General features: G+C 36.1%; 2 protein-coding genes across 3 annotated transcripts; both read right to left on the bottom strand.

The window, feature by feature from the left end:
* Positions 1 to 2,785: 2,785 nt before the first annotated feature.
* Positions 2,786 to 17,425, bottom strand: atp13a2 (ATPase cation transporting 13A2). 2 transcript variants are annotated; one of them, XM_079589251.1, is made up of 29 exons: positions 17,243 to 17,425; positions 14,407 to 14,504; positions 14,151 to 14,318; positions 13,966 to 14,024; positions 13,387 to 13,456; positions 13,222 to 13,301; positions 13,053 to 13,130; positions 12,901 to 12,970; positions 12,602 to 12,736; positions 12,434 to 12,500; positions 12,200 to 12,331; positions 11,938 to 12,099; positions 11,409 to 11,519; positions 11,248 to 11,294; positions 10,704 to 10,892; positions 8,563 to 8,769; positions 8,085 to 8,192; positions 7,568 to 7,724; positions 7,320 to 7,431; positions 6,463 to 6,587; positions 6,116 to 6,300; positions 5,907 to 5,999; positions 5,706 to 5,785; positions 5,355 to 5,507; positions 4,660 to 4,756; positions 4,322 to 4,545; positions 4,075 to 4,226; positions 3,514 to 3,686; positions 2,786 to 3,427 (listed from the first exon to the last, which is right to left on the bottom strand). In XM_079589251.1, the coding sequence occupies exons 1-29, from the start codon at positions 17,259 to 17,261 to the stop codon at positions 3,260 to 3,262; spliced, it is 3,519 nt and encodes a 1,172-aa protein (XP_079445377.1). In that variant the 5' UTR covers positions 17,262 to 17,425; the 3' UTR covers positions 2,786 to 3,259. The 2 variants fall into 2 exon arrangements, with proteins under 2 accessions (XP_079445377.1, XP_079445378.1); XM_079589252.1 differs by lacking the exon at positions 17,243 to 17,425 and adding an exon at positions 16,120 to 16,442 and having other exon boundaries at positions 2,810 to 3,427.
* A 241-nt stretch (positions 17,426 to 17,666) lies between these two features.
* On the bottom strand, positions 17,667 to 20,316 carry LOC306986239 (succinate dehydrogenase [ubiquinone] iron-sulfur subunit, mitochondrial-like). Its single transcript, XM_079589253.1, has 8 exons — positions 20,079 to 20,316; positions 19,352 to 19,491; positions 19,120 to 19,205; positions 18,823 to 18,959; positions 18,598 to 18,714; positions 18,393 to 18,494; positions 18,163 to 18,285; positions 17,667 to 18,001 (listed from the first exon to the last, which is right to left on the bottom strand). Exons 1-8 carry the CDS (start codon positions 20,139 to 20,141, stop codon positions 17,921 to 17,923), a joined length of 849 nt encoding a protein of 282 aa, XP_079445379.1. The 5' UTR covers positions 20,142 to 20,316; the 3' UTR covers positions 17,667 to 17,920.
* Positions 20,317 to 22,643: the final 2,327 nt, after the last annotated feature.

Below are 22,643 nucleotides of genomic sequence, written 5' to 3'. Positions count from 1 at the left end.
CAGGAATGATATCTCTGACTCCTGCAGTTTATGGAAATACCCTTTAATCTGATATGTCATTGTTCACCCATTGTGCTGTAACAAATCAGACCAGACGGGTGTCATGCCCTGCCTGAGAACACAGAAATCTGTCTGTAAATACTTTTCAAAATGCCCATTTAATAAAGACTTTTTAAATAATGTCTCTGGAAAACATTTTTTGAAAATATTTAGGCACCATGGAATCAAAATCAACAAATCTTGTTTTGTTTTAACAGAATGTTGCAGTGTTTGTTATAGGATTTATCCATGCGCACAAATTTTTTTTCTTCAAATTATGCCCTCGTAATCTTTAGTCAAAAACTCTAACCTTCCTTCTCCTTGAAATGACGTCTGTTTTCTTTATAATGTGTCTCGGCTCTACTTTTCACTTTTAATTTTGTCTTGCCTCATGTTATCTGTTTATAGACATTATGCAAACTCGTCCTCTTCTAGAAATCACTGTATGTATGTATGTGTGTGTGTGTGTGTATATATATATATATATATATATATATATATATAGGTGCTGGTCATATAATTAGAATATCATCAAAATTCAAGCCTTTATTTGTTATAATTTTGATGATTATGGCTTACAGCTTATGAAACCCACGAAATCAAAATCCCAGAAAATTAGAATATTACATGAAATCACACAGTAATACCATGGTCATTGAACCAGGTTTTGGTTATTTTGTGTGGGCAGGTGCAAATCCTGCTGGAAAATGAAGGAAGCATGAAGTGCTCTGGAAATTTCCTGGTAGACGGCTGCGTTGACTCTGGATTTAATAAAGCACAGTGGACCAAAGTCTTCTTTTCTGATGAGAGCAAATTTTGCATCTAATTTGGAAATCAAGGTCCCAGAGTCTGGAGGAAGAGAGGAGAGGCACAGAATCCACGTTGCTTGAAGTCCAGTGTGAAGTTTCCACAGTCAGTGATGGTTTGGGGTGCCATGTCATCTGCTGGTGTTGGTCCACTGTGTTTTCTGAGGTCCAAGGTCAACGCAGCCGTCTACCAGGAAGTTTTAGAGCACTTTATGCTTCCTGCTGCTGACCAACTTTATGGAGATGCAGATTTCATTTTCCAACAGGACTTGGCACCTGCACACAGTGCCAAAGCTCCCAGTACCTGGTGTAAGGACCATGGTATCCCTCTTCTTAATTGGCCAGCAAACTCGCCTGACCTTAACCCTATAGAAAATCTATGGGGAATTGTGAAGAGGAAGATGTGATACGCCAGACCCAACAATGCAGAAGAGCTGAAGGCCACTATCAGAGCAACCTGGGCTCTCATAACACCTGAGCAGTGCCACAGACTGACCGACTCCACGCCGCATTGCTGCAGTAATTCAGGCAAAAGGACCCCCAACTAAGTATTGAGTGCTGTAAATGCTCATACTTTTCAGTTGGCCAGCATTTCTAAAAATCCTTTTTTTGTATTGGTCTTAAGCAATATTCAAATTTTCTGAGATACTGAATTTGGGATTTTCATTAGATGTCGGTTATAATCATCAAAATTAAAAGAAATAAACATTTGAAATATATCAGTCTGTGTGTAATTAATGAATATAATATACAAGTTTCACTTTTTGAATGGAATTACTGAATTAGATCAACTCTTTCATGATGTTCTAATTATATGACCAGCACCTGTATATATGTAGGCCTATGTATAAGTCAGCTATAAATGAAAATTCCCTATTTTCTAAACAGATGTTATCAGGAGTCCATTCTTCGTACCTCACTTAATATATCTGAGATGATTTGACAGAAGCCAGATCTTCTAATAATGATAACTGATCTCTGGCTAATTTGGCTTTTCAAACAAACTTGCAGATTTGATTAAGGTTTCTGTATTACTCTGTGTTTTGTAAAAACGATTCCAAATTATTTCCATTTTACATGATTTCTAGTATTTGTACAGGATTTTAACTTTTTTTTCAGTCAAGAGTAGCCTGGGGTAATTAGAAATTAATTTAATTTTAAACATGAAGTGGATAAAGCTTCTTAAGGGTCAAGAACATATTTCTAATGGCACAGTAGACAACATTTTGTACGTTGTGTTATTTTATCTGCATCTCCTGCACTGCACCAAGCCACCGGCTTCAATAGCGGTCAGACTGTTTGTAATGCAAGGGTCTATTACAGATGAAACAACATAATTATTTTCAACTAATTTGAAAATGATTTATATAAAAACAAATGTATTTATATCTTTTAATTATTGTCCCTGGTTCAATAGGGTGTAATTGTAAGAAAGTAGCAATGTCTGACACAGACTTTCACCTTTAAAAAGACGCAGTCAAATCATTGTTCATGTAAAAGAAGCTGCTCCTGAGCAGGTTTGACTTTATAGACTTGTTGCTATGACAGCAACTCCAGGATAAGCGGATAACAATCCTAGATCATGTCAAATTATCAACTGCAAAATCCTGATAACTAAAAAAATCCTCATATAAAGAATGTTTTCCCCTTACGTTTTATTTTTAAGATGTTTTTTTTTTTTGGCCTTGTAATTTATATTAAAATGTATTAACTGGACCCCCTGGTGAAAGCATCAGATTGCTCTATGGTGACATATGGTGGATCATATCTCCAATAATTTAGTTTGCTTAAACTCCGCCCCCTTTCTTACAATCGACTGCAAGCATGCCTGCACCCAATCAACAATGGCTGGATTAAACCAAGTCCATGCCCTTTAAAAAAAAAAAAAAAAAAAAAAAATCTGTTCCACTAGGAAATAAAGTAGGCAGCATGTATGCATAACTTTTCCAATACAACAACTTGAAGCAACTTGAATGCTTTGGTAGAACTTTTATGGTCCAAGAAACAAAAACAAAAAAAGCATATGGGTTTACAACGACATGCTCAACATTTTGAATTAATGTTAGTCTCAAGGCAATATGCCCATTTTTTCTGTATAAACTGTTAATTTGCATGTATAAATTGGTAAATATGTTTCCACCCCTTTTCTAATTCATTCAGCACACCTTCAAAAGACTTTAAAAAAGTTTTTAATTCTTCATTTATGTGTTCTATTATAAGAAATACCATCACTAACAGTGATCTTTACCTTCACTCTTGTTACTGTATGATATGTTTTTGCCATATATAATAGGCAGACAAGGACAGCATCTGGTACGCATACCTCACTAGTGCACTGAGAGGTGCTATCAGATCTTTGGCAACACTGGATATGTGCATTGGGAGATTTGAAATGCTAAAGCGGGAGGTAGGTGTTAGCTAACACCGATGACGGTGCACTGTGGTGGGAACAAGGTCTGGTTCAGGGGCGGCCATGAGGGTGTTTCTGCAAGCTGGGCGTCGAGACGTTTGAACTGCTTTTTGGACTCGCGTTTTCCCCTGAGGTTGCGAAGGCAGTTCAGGGCACCTTGGTCAATGAGAATCTGTAAAGAGAAATAACTTAACTGCAATTACTGATATTGGTTTCACGTTCCAGATGCCATGTGGTCATTCATGTATTTGTCTGTACCTCAATCAAGTAGCATGTGAAGAAGTTGAGTGCGGCTACAGCCACCAGCAGGAGTTTATATTCCATATCAGTGATGTAATAGAGCTCCAGCACCTGATGGATGATGGTACCATTGAAAAGCACCAGCCAGCTCATGAGAGCAAAGAAGAGCAGCAGTGCGACTAGGAACAAAACTAAGAAGAGGAGGAAAAAAACATTTAAAATAACTAAACAAAGACTACATCTACATTGGGCATTTCCTTTAAAAATTTCTACAGATTATTAAATGGTTATCGGGAGTGGGCCATTGAGAATTATTACTTGTTCTATAATAATTCTATAAAATCACTGTGAAATCTAATTTGCATGATGAGGGGAAACACATTTACATTCATAGACAACATCTACATTTAATAAAACAGAAACCCCTACGTGAACCTACAAACTGCTCAAATTATCTGGATTTTTTTTTTTAAACAAATTGTGATTAGTTTACTCCATTATTTTATATTGATGATAAAAGATTATCGTTTGCTATGTTTGCGGTGTTAAACAGGTCTAGGGTCAAGTTAAAATTCTCACCATTGTAATACAGTGGTTTTTTGTAAGGATATCCTTTAGTTATCACAATAGACATGATGATATACTGGAACCCCGATAAGGCAAATATGCTTGTGTCCTCCATGTTGGGCAGGTTTGCAGCCCCTGTGCTAGTGGAATTTAGAGGCACATACCTGCAAACAGTCGTATGGTTTTAACGCAACAGTTATGAGGGTACAAGAATTTTTAATGTTACCTAAAAACTAGGTCACTTAGGTCAGTTGCTTACCAGTCTTGTGAGACAGTGATAAGTAGGGCAGACACCTGAGCTAGGATCAGCAGCACAGTGTGAACCAGTAAACTAGCCAGGACTGGCACAGATAGAAGACTGGCAGCTGGTCGCTGGGGGTGGAGCTCATCGCTGGGACCTCCCCGGCCCATCACTATAGCCAAAACTGTCACCAAAACTAAATCAAAGAAGAGGAACTGAAAATCTCCCAAGTTTGTTTTCTCCTACAATAGATAAAAGAAACCATCAACTTGCCTGTTAAAATGCCCAAATTACTTCATTGTATATTTGGATGATTTTAAGCTCATGATAAAAAAAAAAAAAAGGCAAACACTCACAGTGTAGAGAATAAGTACAGAGGCAAACTGAATCAGACTGTACAAGGCCATGTACTTGAAAAGACTAAATGATGTCACCAGTGAACACCTGCCTTCCCTGTTTTCAAACAAATTAGACATTACATTTAGTTTTATAACATTACATATAACCGTAGTTTATTACAATTAGTTGTTATTTATATGCATTTATTATTGTAAATTATAACATGTATATATATATATATATATATATATATATATATATATATATATATATATATATAAAATATTCAATAAACAATTACTATTTTTATAATGAAATATTTGACTTAATGAAAAAAGTTAATTAATAGTAAGTATTATTATTAAATCTAAATACATTATTATATATATCATATATTGATATTGGAATTTAAGTCAAAAATACAAAATTAAATAAATACTACTAGTAAAATGTATTATTATTAAAAAAACATTGTTGATTAAAAATAAACATGATTAATATTACTGTAGTTAATAGTAATAATTGTAATAAAAGCAATAATTTTTATTAAGAATAGTAATAATAATAACAAATAAATATAAATACACATTCATAAACATATTATATATTGATGTTATAATAACTTAAGTCAAGAATACAATATCCATTATACTATTTATGGCTAAAAAGCCAGGTAATAATGTACACAGTATGGTAAAAGTGTGTTATTTACTTAATGAGTAAAGGCACACAGCTAATGTTATCAGACTTGGATGTGAAAGGAGACGCCACAGAGGCCTCAGCCTCAGACAATGACACACCGACATCTGCAGCCCTCAACGCTCCACAGTCATTGGCTCCATCCCCACACATGCCCACCCTGTAACTGCACACGAGTCAGGAGATATGGACGTTATATTCAGTGTTACAAACCCCTGCTAACAAATTCCACAATATTACTCTATTTATTGTTGATTTATCAATGATGTTGTGTACATCAACATTTTTTACAGATCATTCTCAAGCAATGCTCACTACTGCTCTTGATTCCCATTTGACCACACTTTTAAAAAACTAAACTCACTTGAGATTCTGCAGTGCTTTTACCAGCTGGGTTTTCTGGTCTGGGGTCATGCGGGCGTACACTGTTCCCCTTATCAGAATCTGTAACACAGAAACAATGAGCACTGTCAATTTCCAGAAAATCAATTTGAAAAGTATGGTGCCCACATCACCAGTCTAAAACTGGAATGAATCAATACTTGTAAAACATAATCCAAGTCACCTTGGGTAGATATTCAGGGAAATAATCACAAAGTGCTGCAAAGGACATTCCATTTATAGCCAAATGATAGCTGGCGCTGTTCTGGTAGAGACCCTTAAGGTACAGGAAGAGGAAATATTTCTCAATTAATACAAACTCTGTATAAGACATTACTACATGATATGTCAATGGTAACACCTATAAAGCACTTAATAGGTCAAAGAGCAAACCTGTACTGGATTATCAATAGTCTCATGAGTATTAACGGTGGCTACTGCACCATCTCCTTGATGAAACTGCAGCGAGGCCATTGAACTGGCAGTAGGGGGCGATGCATGAACGAAAATAACCTTCTCATGTGACAGCACCATTCCACACGCACGCGCCACATTCACAGCAGTGAGAATATTGTCACCTGACAGAGCAGAAAAAACAAATCATTTTCACTTCTCTGTCTATAAAGCTAAGAGAGAGAGAGGCCACTGTTTAGTGTCAATTTAACCATCATAAAGCAAATCTTGGCTGTAAAAACCCTTATAGTGTATGTTTATATTACGTTTGTTGTTTTTGGACATACCTGTAACCATAACAGGCCGTAATTGTGCCAGTTTAAGAGTGCGAATGACTTCGGCACTCTCTGGCTTTACTTGGTTCTTCATTACCAACAGACCCAGGAAGTTCAAGTCTTTCTCCACCTCCACCCTACAAGCAAACATTTATCAAGAGCTGATAATAACCAGGGCTCGACATTTAGCTTTTCTACATATGTAGAAATGTAGCTTTTCTACATACTGTGTTTCAGAGAGAAACAAAGATGCTTTACTTGTTTGAAAGGTAAATTTAAACAATAAAGCTTCCGTATATATTATTATAAAATGACACGAGGCAGCAGGAATGTAAAGCATGCATCTGCCTCTCTCTAAATATCTATTATATTTTATAATAAAATTTAAGTATGCAATAATAATTAAATTCACAACAGTTTAAATGTTTGGGATCAGTAGGATTTAAAAAAAATAATGTAATACTTTTATCCAGCAAGGATTCATTAAATTAATACAAAGTTACAGCAAATACATTTATAATGTTACCAAAGAGTTCCATTTCAAATAAATGCTGAACTTTCTAAATCAAAGAATCCCACAAAAATATTAAGCAGAACAACTGTTTTCAACATTGATAATAAGAAATGTTTCTTGAACAGCAAATCAGCATATCAGAATGATTTCTGAAGGATCATGTGACACTGAAGACTGGAGTGATGATTAAATGAATGATACATCTTCAAATATATAAAAATAGAAAATTGTCATTTTAAATTCTTGCTGTATTTTCAAATAAATGCAGCCTTCGTGACCATAAGAAAACCATAATGTTTTTAATATTACCGACCCCAAACCTTTAAACTGTAGTTTATAAAACAAAACAGCTGACCTTTCAACAGTGGCTAGGTCAGTCTCCTTATTGAGGTGCTTGTAGGCAAATGCAAGGACCCTGAAGCCCTGGCTCGCATACTCCCGGAGAGTGGGTGAAAAATGAGAAGGCACTGTCACAAGGAAAGCACAAAGACAGAACAAAACTGAGAACAAAAATGAATAGGTAGGTAGCGTTTCATTTACTCCGGCTTGCTCTTCTCAAGGTGATATAAGAATCAGGACAAGTTTTAAGAGTCAGGCCCTCACCACTTTCTCTGAGGCAGAAGCTGGCCACCATCTCAGGTGCTCCTTTAAGGAATGCAACAGGAGAAGCTCCACCTGGCCCAACGCTCACCACGCTCATTCTTTGCAAAGAAGAGGAAAATGGGAATCTCCGCACAATTGCTACTGGTTGACTAACAGACTGAAAAACACATAAGAGGATAGGTAAATTAGGATTAAAACATTATCCAATGGCTTTTTTCTTTTGTCAAATATTTGTTTTAAAGAGCCAGAAATAAACATTCTGTCACCATTTCCTCATGCACATTCCAAACCTGTATGCCTATCTTTCTTCTGTGAAACAAAAGATATTTTAAAGAACATTGGGGTCCAAACAACACCAAAACCCATTGACTTTAACTGTACGGTCAAAAAGAGTTTTATTCTTTCATGTTCCACAAAAAGAGAGAAAGTCATACAGGTTTGGAGCGACATGAGGGTGAGTACCGGTAAATGATTTTCATTTTTGAGTGAACCATCCTTTTCATTCATATCAACTTACATTTCCTTCTGACAGGAGCTCAGGCCCAGGAGGTCTCATCACTGCTAGTACTCTGTGTCTCCCAAATTCAGAATCTTGTCCCATCTCATTCTCCGACTCAGTCAGTTCCTGTCATTTTGCATGCAAGATGACATGAGAAGTTATGAATCCGTTTTGTTTAATGTTATGGCACCTTTGATATGTAAAAAGCTTAAAGAAATGAGATGCGAATTACTGAAATCAGCTCACAGCTCTCATTGTGTCATTCCAAACGTTGACTAAAGAAGATATTCTGTAGCTAAAAGGTTTTGGTGCCCATTGACTTTCATTAAATGAACAAGAAAAAAAACATTTTGCAGAATATCTTCTTTTGTGTTGCACAGAAATTATTAATTTTGGATCGACATGAGGATGAATAAATGTTGAAAGAATTTTAATTTCATTTCTGGGTAAACTATCCCTTTAAGAGCATGAAGCACTGAGAGAAACCAGCCATTACCCATCCAGTGGATTCAATCATTTTGAGCTCTAGTGGGTCTCCAATTGCTTGACCCCCCAGCAAAGCTATTGAATGGCAGGAGGCAAGTGCAAAGAGCATCATTCCAGGAGGGAGAAGGAGAGGGTCAGGGACCAGCTCGCCAAATACCCCTCCACTCGCTTCCATGACGCCCCACACATCCAGACCCTCCTCTGTCAGAGTGCCAGTCTGAAACAAACACAAAGAAACTGATCGGTTTTGTCACAACTCACAATAGCTTTGTTTCTATACAGTAGCAAATTTAACTTATGCACAAAACTGGAATATCACATAAAACATTTGCAAATAAAGCAGCGTTTCCATCTCATGTGGTCAAGAGAGAAAAATCACTTCCAGGGAAACGGGCGCAAAATATCTGTAATAAAAATGGAAGCCACTGTGGCTCTTTTTATCTCCATCATAAATGACTTATGTCTCAGAGCGTGCAAACGAAACGCAATAAATGTTGTCAAGTTATCATGCGTTCAGATGCTAGTGTTTGGGAATGCAATCGTGTGAGAAGTTTCTGGGAGGTCATTACCAAATGATCCCCATGATAGACTTTGGCTCAGGCATTTCAGAACAATCAAACCAATATTTAAGATGCTGTTCAATGAAATTGGTCAGCTGGTTAGTCCAGTTATCCAATCACATCCACGGTTGAGGCAGTCACGTGAGGTCAAGGAATTTATTCAGTAAATGGGTTTCACTCGTAGTTTATGCTCATGTCTTATCGGATAAAAATACGTAACCGCCTCAATTGAGTGAGCAATTTATGCACACATTTAGAATTTATGCACATCTTGGCGTTTCTACCCGGTGCTTTTTTTAATGTAAGTTTCCAAAATGTGGGGGGGAAAAAGTTGGATGGAAATATTGCTAATGAAAATGATACACCACTCTCTTTTACTAGTTTAACTTTAAAATGCTATAAAAACACTGTAAGATCAGTTTATATAAACATCTCATAAAACGACTTGTTCTTAATTGACACAAAAAATGCATACAGTGTGACAGGATGTTAGACTGCAGCCTCATTTACTTCAGACAGGATCTTGATGTTCAGCAAGGCAGCAGCAGAGATCATATCAGTCATTGCTAAGTCTAACCCTCAATTGCATAATGCTGCCACTAATAAACAGAATGTCTTTACTTTGAAAACACATGATGCATGTAAGATGGCAATGAAAAATTAAATGCTTAATAATAAAGGGCGGGAATAAACTTAGAATAAACCTACATCCCAGGGGACTTTTAATTTTTAATGGGAAGAGGTTGGACATTTATTTTTGCTCTGGACAACTGTCCTTGGAAAAGTATTTTATATTTTTTAATTGATTCATTTGATATTTCACCCACCCAAAAATATGAAGCAAACCTTGTGAGTAGTTTATTTTAAAACATTCAAATAGAAACACTATTATGCACTGTGAAATGGATATGGATGGAGTGACTAGAGAATTAAAAAGAATATATATATATATATTCTTTACTATAAATATACTTTATTATTGAATAATTTGATTGACCCACAAAAATATGAATCATACGTCCTTAAAATTCAGTTTAAAAGTTTTAGTCTAAAACTTATTTGTATTTTTAAAGTTTAAAATTATTTTTTATGTAATGGGAAAACAATAAGAAATGGATATGGATGGAGTTACTGTAGATAGAAAATATTTATAAATATAATTAATTTATAAACACCCACACACAAATATATGCATAACATATAATAATATAATCTATTATACATAATATGATAATAATAATATTGTCAATTAACTTATCTATGTTAGCTAGATTATGTGTAAAAGGTACACTCCTAAAGTCAACAGAATTGACATGGGGAGTTAAGGATGAAGTTCTCTATCGGTCTAATCCAGGGCACTGATGATGTAATCATTACACAAACAGAATACCTTCACTGAGTAATGAAACAAAGTTTATTTGAACAGCCTGAAGCTCAGGCTTTAAAAAGCCAAATATTAGATTAAGCACATTTTTTAAACTACAGTGGCATGAATATTTCTGAGTTGAACTACCCATCTACAAGGTGTGAATCATCAGGATACCATTTTAAGGATTTCCTTAAATCATTGCGTGAAACCTTGATCACTTACCTTATCAAAACAGAAAAGTGATATCTTGCCGCAGATATTAATACGAGGTGGGCTAATGCAGAACACCCCATGACGCTTCAGGCGATTCTGGGCGTAGATAGCGGCTGTAGTTAGAGCAGCAGGAAGAGCAGGTGGAACTATTATTGTCACAATATCCAGAGACCGGATAAGTAATTGGTTCCAGGGCGTCTGATGACACAAGAAGTGAATAAGCAGAGGAATTAAATCTAAAGTATAATTATTTGTAAATAAAATACAATTTAGGAAGAAATAATTTAAAAACAAATAAAGTGCAACAGTGCTTTTACAGCAGCACAGGTTCTACAAATATTTTTTAATATTTTTTCGAGGTGAATAACAAAACTACAAAGTTCAGTTTGAAACAAAAACTTGGAGTTAAAAATTAATGGAGTTTTTACTTCTGGAACCCGACGGTTGCGCTCTATTACTGTAGTGCAAAAAATCTTGACTGACGGAGGAAAAAAAAAAAAAAAGTATTAAAAAAGAAGTATAAGAGATGTCCCCTCCAATGTAAATTACTTACATGGCTCCTTGATAGTATCACAACGCTATAAATAGTGCCGACCAACGCTGAAACACAGATATTCACATTGATAAAGACCCATATTCTGCAATATGAGTCTAAAACATAAACAAACGCCATTATATCACATACATAAGAGCCTACCAAGTACACCAACTTACCCAGAAATCCTAGAAAAAGAAGGAACTTCATTGCGTCCTTGTAGAAGCGAAAGTCTAATGGTTGAGGGTAGAGGATAGAACTAATAAGGTCCCCTTTGGCAGTAAAAAACCCTGATGAACAGAATCAAAAGAGAAAACAAAAGAAAGTAAAATTGAAAGTCATTTAATGGCTTCTCTGCCTTGTAGCTAATAGCAAGTGTATTGTATACTGTAGAGTATTTCATATAAATCAATCAGTCAGTTGTCAATCAGACAGTTGTGCTTCTTAATATGTCCGTGGAAACCAGGATACATTGTTTTCAGGATTCTTTGATGAACAGAAAGTTTAAAAGAGCAGCATTTATTTAAAATGGCAAAACCACTGATAACATTGCAAAAGAAAATACTTTTGGCAATTTAATGTGTCCTTGCTGGATAAAAGTATTAATTAATATATAGTAAAAACACACACATACATACATCTTACAGACCCCAAACATTTGAGCGGCGGTGTATAATAGAAAAAATTATGTATTGCTTTATAAATCACCTGTGTGCGTTACAACAGCAATGGCTCCATTCCCAGCAGGAACGCCTCCTTTAGCCTGGATGAGCTGTGTGCCACAAAACAAAGTGTGTCTGCGTTCAGACTCTGGACTGTATGTGGCTCCAGAAGTAGACAATGGCGTCTTCATCACTGGTATGCTCTCACCTGTCAGTTGGTAAAGCGGCAGTGGTGAGAACGGAAAAGCCTCTAATGCATATTGATTTAGCGCAATACACAATTTCAAAGGCCGTTTGCATTCTCTCACCAGTCAGCATGCTTTCGTTCACCATGCACTCGCCAGCCAGCAGGGCGGCGTCGCACGGCAGGAGCAAACCCTCAGCTGGAATCAAAACACAGTCACCTGGAACCAGCTCCTCAGAGTTTATACACTCTTCCTCTGGAAAGACACACAAACAAACATGTTTTCGCAAAGAACAAGCCAGCATTGTGAGGAACGGCACTTTGCTGGCTGCATATTATTAACGTTTGGTAATATCACCTCCGGTGTCCCTGCGCACAGTAATGTTCACTACCAAACGGGCCATGCGGTGGAGAGTGGTGCTTTGCTGCAGAGACATAAAACGACATATTATTAACAACTTAGTTATTATACGAATTCACAACAAAACAAAAGAGCCCAAAAGTAGTACAAACAATGTTTGCATACCTTACGAATCTGATAAAGGGACACAGCGATTGAAATTAAGGATATGATGAAGATACAAGCAGCATAATAATAGTATCTGTCTGACATCCACAGGATGATGCTGAACACCTGAAATACGTAGAACGGATTGAGCACCTGAAAATAGAAAAATAGAAGGAGAGCGGATCAATACATACATCTTTCACTAAGTATTTAATATATAAATCCAGGGTATGGCACTATTTAATCACTAAACAGTGTCTGTAATAGCAAAATAATAATTTTACAGCGTATATAAAAGTAGGGAAGAAAAGGTCTACCTCCTCAAAGAGAAGTTCCAAGTAAGACTTCACAGGTACATCAATGATATTGGCCCCAAAAATTTGTTTTCTACATGACAGAGTAAAAAAAAACTATTTTGTGTTTGGAATGAATTATATTCACGTCATATAGCAAATAAAAGGGTACTGACCTTGTGCTTTGGTCTGCTCGACTCAGTCCTTGCTGTCGGCCATGCAGGTCAGCGCAGGTCCAGCCTTCGTTGAGGATACTACAGACAGATTTACAACCACACAAGTTCAGCTTTATAATCATATAACCATGTAGAGGCTTCAGAGGAAACAATATATACCCGACAGTACCTTGCTTTGCAAAAGGCTCCTTTCCTGGCAATCCATATGTAGCGCATGCCCTCAAACACATAGTATCTGAGCAGTGTTTTCTAGATGAAAGCAAAACATGATATGATCAAGCAGATGGACCTGAAATGTACATAACACCCTTTATTTGAACTGCCCTTATGTTACCTTTTCACTGTGTAGCTGCACGGTGTCTCTCCATTCATTCTCGTCCGCCTCTCCAACGGTAAACTCCAAACTGAAAGAGATCAACATAAAATAGTTAAATGGCTTTATAAACAAACATTTTTTATTTTTTTTAATATGTTTTTAATATAATAATTAAATAAATACATACATACAATAAAAAAGGTTACCATTAAAATTATATTTCATTTTTCCCACATTACAGCAATGACAATTTAGGCCAGAAAGTGCGTAATTGTTATGAAAATAATGTCACAATGCAAAAAGAGGGATTAAAGGGATTCAAATTTATTCTGAAATTCAATTCAAATATTGTTAATTCACATTAGATTACCTTATTGAAATTATTATTTTTCCCTTTTGATTTAAATGAGAAATTTTATATATATTTCGGTTTATATACAAATATGAAGGTTTACATCTTCAAGTAACAAGTTACCAAATTATTTTAAAAAGCAAAGAATGGCTTTACACAAGTAGCTGGTTAAAAGAAAGAAACTTATAAAACACATAAAAAGAAAAAAGGAGAAGCATCAGTAATAAATGCGCTGTGGGTCTTACCTGCCTTCCTCAATTTCCTCTTTACGCACGTCTACAACAAACTGCTGACCATATCTGTCCTATCATAATCACAAGGAAAACTGTGATTTAATGTACATTCTTCTCCCATTTGTCAATATTTTACCAACCAGTATTTAAATATTTTGTAAAGTAGCAGACAGTCTGCATATGGAGACAGACAATACCTTTAATAGCAAAACATCCGCCATTGAAATGGGACACGACTTGCACCGGGCCAGGATGCCGAGGCGAGGGCGCCAGTTGAAGAGCACTAGCAGCAGGCCTGCAGAACATACCGCCCCGATGCGGCACAACCACACCTTCCAGCACACCCATCTGTACCCCTGAACATCCTGAGAAACAAATCACATTACACTTTATGATTTTAAAATTTGAAGTTCTAGAATAGCAAGAAACTTTTGCATTTTCCTAACATCGTACCATATGTGAGACGGTGCTGAGGTCCTTGGGTCTTGGATCCTTTATGAGGGGCTCTGTGTCTGGAGAGGACGCATCATCCAGCCCCGGACAACAGCTTCCTAAAAGACAAGATCCGCAAGTGGTCCTGTTGAGCAGCAGCTCTTAAAGTTCACTAAGACATTACTGCAAAGTGCAAACACAATATAACCTTTGCAGTGTACACTCCCTTTTGTAAATACAAGAATACACTGGCATTTATCTATGATGTCAATGGGGTATGACATTTATTGTAATATTAAATCAAATCATCATGAAAAAAAAAAAGGAATATTGCAGTAAATATTATAAAGTATTTATCTGTGTGCGCACATCATTCTTTTTTTAAATTCATGTGCTCTTGTAATTTTTTATCAAAATGACTTCCCCTCCCTAGAAAACACATCACAACTCTGATGACACGTTTACTGGCATATGAGGACAGGACAACCTGTCACTCACATGACATCACAGCAATAACAAAACACAAAATCCAATCAATTCCCAACTAACAAAATCAAGTCCTGCACTACAGCTTTTCTTGTTCGAGAAGCCGTTTCACTTGGATATAAATCACAAAAGGAAAGAAAAGACTATCACAACTTCTGTTTCATACTGACTTTAAGACAATTGCTGCGTCCAAAATCACATACCGTACTTCCCTAATATATAGGTTACAAAAAAGGGTGTCTAAATTTGCAGTACTCATAAAAGAGTAGGTAAACACTACTCAATGACCTACTACTTCTAACAAGATTATTTTACAACAATATACATCCACGCTGTGAGTAACATTCTGGCAAACTGTCTCTCGATTCCCTGTTGCAAAGATCATGATGTCCTGGTGCCATATGAACTTCACAAATGTGTTTGAGCACCAGTCATTTTCTTAGTACAAATAATAGAAAAAAAGAAAGAAAAATATAATAGAAAAAGCTTTTTGCTTTCATTAGTTTTGAAGGTGGTTTGTAAATATGTATTTTAAAAGTCTAAGCCTAAAACCTTGTGAGCCTGGAGTATTTCCAGGTCAAGGAGGATTGTAAAAGGGAAGAATCAAACTGAAAACTTCTTCTTTTAAAAGTTTTTTTTTTTCCAGATCATGTGCTTGCTTGCACTAAGTTTCTTTCTACACAAACAAAAATTGCTGACTTTCACTTTATAAATGCTTTCTTCAAACAAAAATGAGAAACAGAAACTTTATAATGAGCAACTTTTTTTTTTAGCATCCCAAGATTGAATGGTAGCCAATCTACGTCAATATAATTTTGACAATCATATGCTGATATCCTTATAGAACATATTAATAAAAGAGAGCTGGAGGATATCAATAAGAAAATAAGTATTTTACCAGCCGAAACTGAGCAATACAACTGACACAAAATAAAATACTGAGCTATTTAGTGCTATTTGAAGTGGCTTTTTATAAAACAGAGCTTGAAATACAGGTTCTGCCACCTCAGTAGAGTAGATTCTACAGCACAGAGGAGGTGGAACACAGCAGTCAATGTGTTAGAAACATGATGCCAAAGAGTTATTTCACAAGTTCAAATCAACTGACTTTGATTCAACATAACGACAAGTATGCCAAATTATTGTTTCCGTCAGTTCTAACAATTGAAACGAATACCATTTAAACCCATACGTGCTGAAGAACTACAGATGTATTTTTCAAGAAAGGCACAAAAAAAAAGATCTTACCACTCTTTGGTCTTTTCTCTAATGCAAGTTCCTAACACAAACATTCACCACGAGATCTGTCGATGACATTACAGTCTCTACTTGATGTCCACAACATTACAGCAGGCTACAAGTGAAAATGAGATAGGTAGTTCCAGTTCAGGTAAGGAAAGGAAAGGTAAGCCAACTCGACAGCCCCGCCTACATCCCCCTGTGAGCCGGTGAGCTTTCTGATGAACTGGTTAAGGCTTTTTTTTTTGTGGGGGGAGGAAATCACGCGTAAATTAGGCCTAGTGATGCAAGTCCGACTCACTTCCACGAATCGGTTCTTTCAAACAGATCGTAACAAGAATCGATTCAAATCGACTAATTTATTTTTCATGTCATGACATATTAGGCTACATCACCTCATTCCGACGTAGTTTAAAACCCGTTTCAATCAAGCCATATGTAGACGCATATTTATTAGCTAGGTTTTCAGTTTCGAATAATTAATTGTGTTCGAAAAAGGTGTTTGTTTAGTTCAGTTTTCGCAGCCATGATTCAATTCATGAAAACAAATTACTTTAGAACCTAAAACATGCATTTACATTAAATATATTTAACTCAGCTGACAAAGTTTTTGCACGTTTAATAACATGTTTGAAAAACATTGTGTAATGAAAACCAACTTTGAACGAGGCACAAAGTTTTGTACAAAGCAGATGGTTTGTTGAGCCGTTCGATCGATTCATTGAAAAGATCCGACTCACAGAACAACAATCCTAGAGTATCCACAGCCGCCACATCAGGAAACCTCAGATTATGATTAGTTTAAAAATCCCAATTAATCTAACCTTCTGATGTCATACATTGACCAAAATACTAAAACTGATACAGATGAAAACAGATACAATGACAGCTTAAGAGATTTGCATAAGCAAAGTAGCATGTTCTGCTCTGACATTGAACAATCATAACAACTGAACAAATGTCGGATATCGAGTTTTATTCATACGAATGAAGTTTACAGACTTCACAAATAAATACGCAAATTCTTTATTACAATTTCAGCCAAGACGACTTCACGGGATCAAGCGACATGCAGTGACATATTTAGTGATATTTAATTCAATATTGACATGCACAGGCGAATTGCACTTACCCATATCTGGTGAATCCATGATCGTGAGTGCTAAAGCACACACTTTAACTCCAGGGTCATCATTTCATTACACGACCGCAGAAACTAACAGTTTCTGCTTCAAGTGTCAGTTTTATGAACGTGACGCCACAGCCCTTCTTCCTTTACGTTCTTTTGTCAACTCACCCATTGAAGACCGCCACCTGGTGGACATGACGAGACCTTCTATATATTTTATTCGGAAAAAGCCTCTTATATACTGTCTATGGAAAAAGCATGCAATTCTCATCTTCTTCCGCTTCCCTACTATAAAACAAGCCTTTCCATCCTAGGCAGAACATAATTTCTTAACAAATGGCATATTTAAGTATGTTTTATAGCTAGCAAAGTTGTAGGACAGTACTTGTACAGTAGGAATCTCACACACAAAAAGACACAAGACAAATATGTTATTATATGTTATATTAAGGCTTTTTTTTTTTTTTTTTACACCTTCCTGCATTCATTACACTTACAGTATAACCTAAATCCGATAAAAGTGGAAACGAAAAATTAATTTGTTTTACATCAACTGTAACTATAGGTCTCCACTATCAAACAAAGTAAAAACTAAATATTAGCATAACACTCCATATTGGATTTACACATTTACACAATAATTTAAATCATTAAGTACATAATATTTCCAGAATGTACAAGTCAGACGGCAGACGATCTCTTTTCTTTGTAAGACGCCATCATTTTCTTAATCTCTGCTATGGCCTTTCCGGGATTGAGTCCCTAAACAGGCGAGAGGACAACACAGATTAAATGGAATACAGTAACAAATGGGAGAGAGTCGACTAAACATAAACAAACGTTTACTTAATGTCCAATGACCGACAGAGAGTCTTGTCCATCAAAGTGAAGGGTGGCTATATTTTGATGGGAAGATGGCCTACCTTGGGACATGTCTTTGTACAATTCATTATTGTGTGACAGCGGTAGAGGGAGAAAGGGTCCTGTAATTTGGACAGACGCTCTTCGGTAAAGTCATCCCGAGAATCAATCATCCACCTATACGCCTGCAGAATTCAATACAGATCAGCAAGAGTTTCTCCAGTGTTTAACAAATAAATAACACAGTCATTGTTCATATAATAAACATTCTAGACGAGAGAAAGAGAAATACCTGCATGAGCACAGCTGGACCGAGGTACTTGTCTCCATTCCACCAATAACTCGGGCAACTAGTGCTGCAGCAAGCACACAGAATGCATTCATACAGGCCATCCTATGAGCATGAGGAAGAGTGTGTTTAAAAAATCATTAGTGAAGATCACAATCACCCTTCACACTGACAGAATCAGGAAAATATTGAGCAGAAGGTCTCGAACCAGCTTTTCACGGTCCTCGATTGTCTGGAGGTACTGCTCTTTCCCCTGCTTTGACTCATCCTTCTTCTTTAGATAGGGCTCGATGGACTTGTACTGCGCATAAAAGTTGCTCATATCCTAAAACAACAGTTTATAAAGTTACAGGTACATTCTATTAATTAATTTATTATATTATATTATTTGATTTATTTCAGATGGATATTCAGTTAACAGTGGTTTACTCACAGGCACAAGATCTTTCACAACATACATGTGAGGCAGAGGGTAAATCTTTGTCACTTTGCTGGTATTTGTATCTATTTTGTTTAAACAGGCTAAAGTGTTGCCCCCATTGATGTTCATGGCACATGAGCCACAGATACCTGTACAATTATATACAGACAAATTACAAACAAACATTCTGTCAAAATGTAACATTAAGAGGACACAGTAGTTCATTTTGTGCTCAAAAGAGTAATATTTATTATTAAAAATACACATTTTCTTTCTATTTAAATGTATGTATTTCTTATATTCCTTTACCCTCTCTACAGGAGCGTCTGAAGGTGAGTGTCGGGTCCATTTCATTTTTAATTTTGATGAGGGCATCAAGAACCATTGGACCACATCTAGGATGAGAAAATGTTTTGATGGTTTTGAAGGCAGTCAGATGAGTAAATTATGACAGAATTTTTTTATTGGTGAACTGTTCCTTCCTTTAAGTGCAACATTTGTGCTGAATGTCTAACATTTGTGTAAATATTGGTGTACTTACGTGTTCAAATTAACCTCATAGGTTTGCATCCGGGGCTTATCACCAGATGTGTCAGGGTCCCATCTGTAAATCTGAAATTTCTTTATTTTTGGCTCAGGGGCAGGGGCAGGGGCAGCTGCTGTCTGGGCATATCGCACCAGCTGGGTTAGGAAGAGGACAATAAAAGATGGGTCAACATAAGACGGGTGATACTAAATAGTTTACTGACATTTTTAGCAACACAAAAAACATATGCTATAGCATAAAATAAAACGCATAGCATCCCTCCAACATTGAATTATATGAAATAAAATTAAAATATCATACAAGTACATGACTGTATTCTCATGGCTTTGTAGAGTATGTAAATATATTAATACGGAATGCTCTGTCTTTGGTCTGAAAAAGCTTGAAGCCTCACTTCGAGAGCTTCACAGCGCCACCTCTAGATGAACAAGAGAAGTGCGCTAGAGGAGAGTTACATCACGCTGTTACTCAACTCACATTGGAATGTACTGTAGTATACATAATAAGAAAAGAAAAAACCCAACCGAAGACAGTGGTTAAGTTAAGTAACATGACTAAACACAGGATAACGCTGGATCTATCAAACATGTCAAACTTGGTAAGCACCAAGTGCTTATAAAGCCTATAAAGCACGATGGTCCCACAAATCACACAGCCTACTCGTCGTACACGCGCATTTCTTTTTAAGATGCTGACAGGTAAGAACTCGTAAACAACTTACCACCAGTGTCCTACAGTTGCGAAAAGCAACAGAGCTGATAGTAAGAGAAGTGCACGCGAACATCTTCCACTTCAGTGTTGTTATGAAGGAGTTTCGTGACTTGAGCGGCTTCAACCGTTCACATATGTAAGGTGCAATCTGCTCCTCCTCCGAATGCTAGCGTCAGCGTCGATGGGCGTGCATTTGTCCTCCATCAATAAACAGCGACAACAGCATACGTAACTGTAGTCTTTCAGTCATCCCACGGTCATAGTCAAAGTCCGGAAATAATGTGGAAACATTGTGATTTCCAGGCAACTCATGGAAATGAATGAACTTAACTAAAAAGTAATGGGATTTTAATGTGATTTTCTATCAGCTCCACAAGGAGCTAAAAGGTTCTTTATTGGTATTTATGGTTCCATGAAGAACATTTACCATCCATGGGACCTCTCCATTCCACAAAAGGTTCTCAAAAGGTTTTTTAAATTATTTAAATATTCTTTATTGGAACAAAATGGTTATTTTATGAACGGTTTACAAAAACGGAAACCAAAATTGTTATTCTATGCCTAAAAAAATAAAAATTTACATTTATTTTATGTTAATGCATTTCATTGCTATGTGCGATCCCCCATAAAAAAATAAACTCTAGAAAAAGTGGCTGATAGAGTAAACAAAAATCCATAAAAAAAACATAATATGTTTAAGGGCCACAATCAGCTATACCTCATATAAGATGATATAAAGAGCAACTCCTCTACAACATCAAAGGGCCAGGCTTTGCACAGTAAAAACTTGAACTAAATCCTAATTGTATACTGAACCCTGAAATGCTGTGAATTTTACCTTATAGTATTTTGTTGTTGAACTCATCTGAAAACATTAGCCATTCAATTATTCAGGTTTTTGCTGTACAAAATTGAGCTGATCCACAGCTAAATAAATGCCAAATGCGAAGGTATTTATTCTGCAGATACTCATCACTTTTAGGAGTGGAGAGCATTTTAAAACACCATCGACAGCATTTTAAGATAAATGCATAGGAGCAGAGCACAATGCCATTGTCTTAACCTCTCCGTGCATGGCTATAACAGCAGAAACCTGCATGCCAGTATTTATATCTAGTTGGATGTGAATGGATCTTGAGTGGGATTTTCCTTGTTGGTATACGAGAGACATCAAGAATTACGGTTGAAGAAGCATTTAAACATCCCTTCAAGGTAAAACTGGGATGGTGTTCATCGGCCTTGTCTCATTTCCACCCAGAGATCTGCAGTGACTCCTGGATCAAAAGCAATCTTATTCAGGCCTCAAGTGGAGTAGTTATCTGTCAAGCGAGTCCCACTTCTGCCAGAAGAGCTTTTAACAAATCCATTTGACCTTCTGAGACAGAAGGATTTTATTTAAATCTGTGATTTAAATATTGCCCTCAATCAAGTTAAACAATTCAGATATTTAATTTCACAATGAACACGCACACAAGCACACACGCGCGTGCACACACACACACACACACACACACACACACACACACACACACACACACACACACACACACACACACACATACAAAAACATGTTGGATTTTCAAGTTTTATGGAGACCTTCCATAGACATAATGATTTTTATACTGTACAAACTGTATATTCTATCCCCTACACCTATACCCATCACAGAAAACTAAAACAGTTTTACAATAACAAAAATAAAACTCAAATCATTCTGTATGATTTATATGCTGTTTTCCCCACAAGGACAAGGATTTCAGATATTGCCATCTTTGTGGGGTTATTTAAATAAAATTATTTAAAATTATTATTTTTTATATGACTAAATATGATTCAAATTTGAATCTCCTTTTTTCCCAATTTTAAAATATTTAAAATGCAATGTATTCCTGTTGAATATTTTGGTGGTACATCCTTTGATTAATGAAAGTTAAAAAGAACACCATTTATTTAAAATATAGATTTTTATGTTAATGTCTTTACTGTCATTTCTGTTTAATTTAATGCATCCTTTATGAATAAAAGTCTTCTGTCTTTCTTTATCTTTTTTATCTTACTTACCCCAAACGTTTGAATAGTTGCCTGGTTTCCACAAAAATATTAAGCAGCAAAAAATTTTTTTATTGATAATGAGAAATGTTTCTTAAGCACCAAATAATAGTAAATGCAGCCTTGGTGAGCATAAAATATATAAAACATTATTAATTATTCCAGACCGTTGACTGGTGCAATTACTGTATATTTGTTTTCTTTCTAGATTGCTATATTCAGAAGAGGGTGTTTATTCTTGATATTTTAGTATAGGTGTTTGGTTTTGATTTTTAGCCTATATATATAAGTTGTTCTTAAAAGTGTATATATTACTTCCTCATTACCATTTTTTCCACCAATATAGCATTAGACCTCTATTAAACTCAGCACTTCTCATGAGTTTCATTCATGTTACCACAGGTGCTGGTTACATTCAATATTTCATTTGACATTCTATTTTTTAGAGTATAAATAAATATCCTAAATATTAGCTATGGAACAGTTTGTAGTGACTGTGTACATGTCCCCTCAGCATGGGTGTTAT

The sequence above is a fragment of the Phoxinus phoxinus genome (genome assembly GCF_949152265.1).
Source record: "Phoxinus phoxinus genome assembly, chromosome: 18".
Classification (NCBI taxonomy): Eukaryota; Metazoa; Chordata; class Actinopteri; order Cypriniformes; family Leuciscidae; genus Phoxinus; species Phoxinus phoxinus.
Note: the sequence above shows the minus strand (reverse complement) of the source record. Positions and strands in the feature narration are given on the sequence as shown.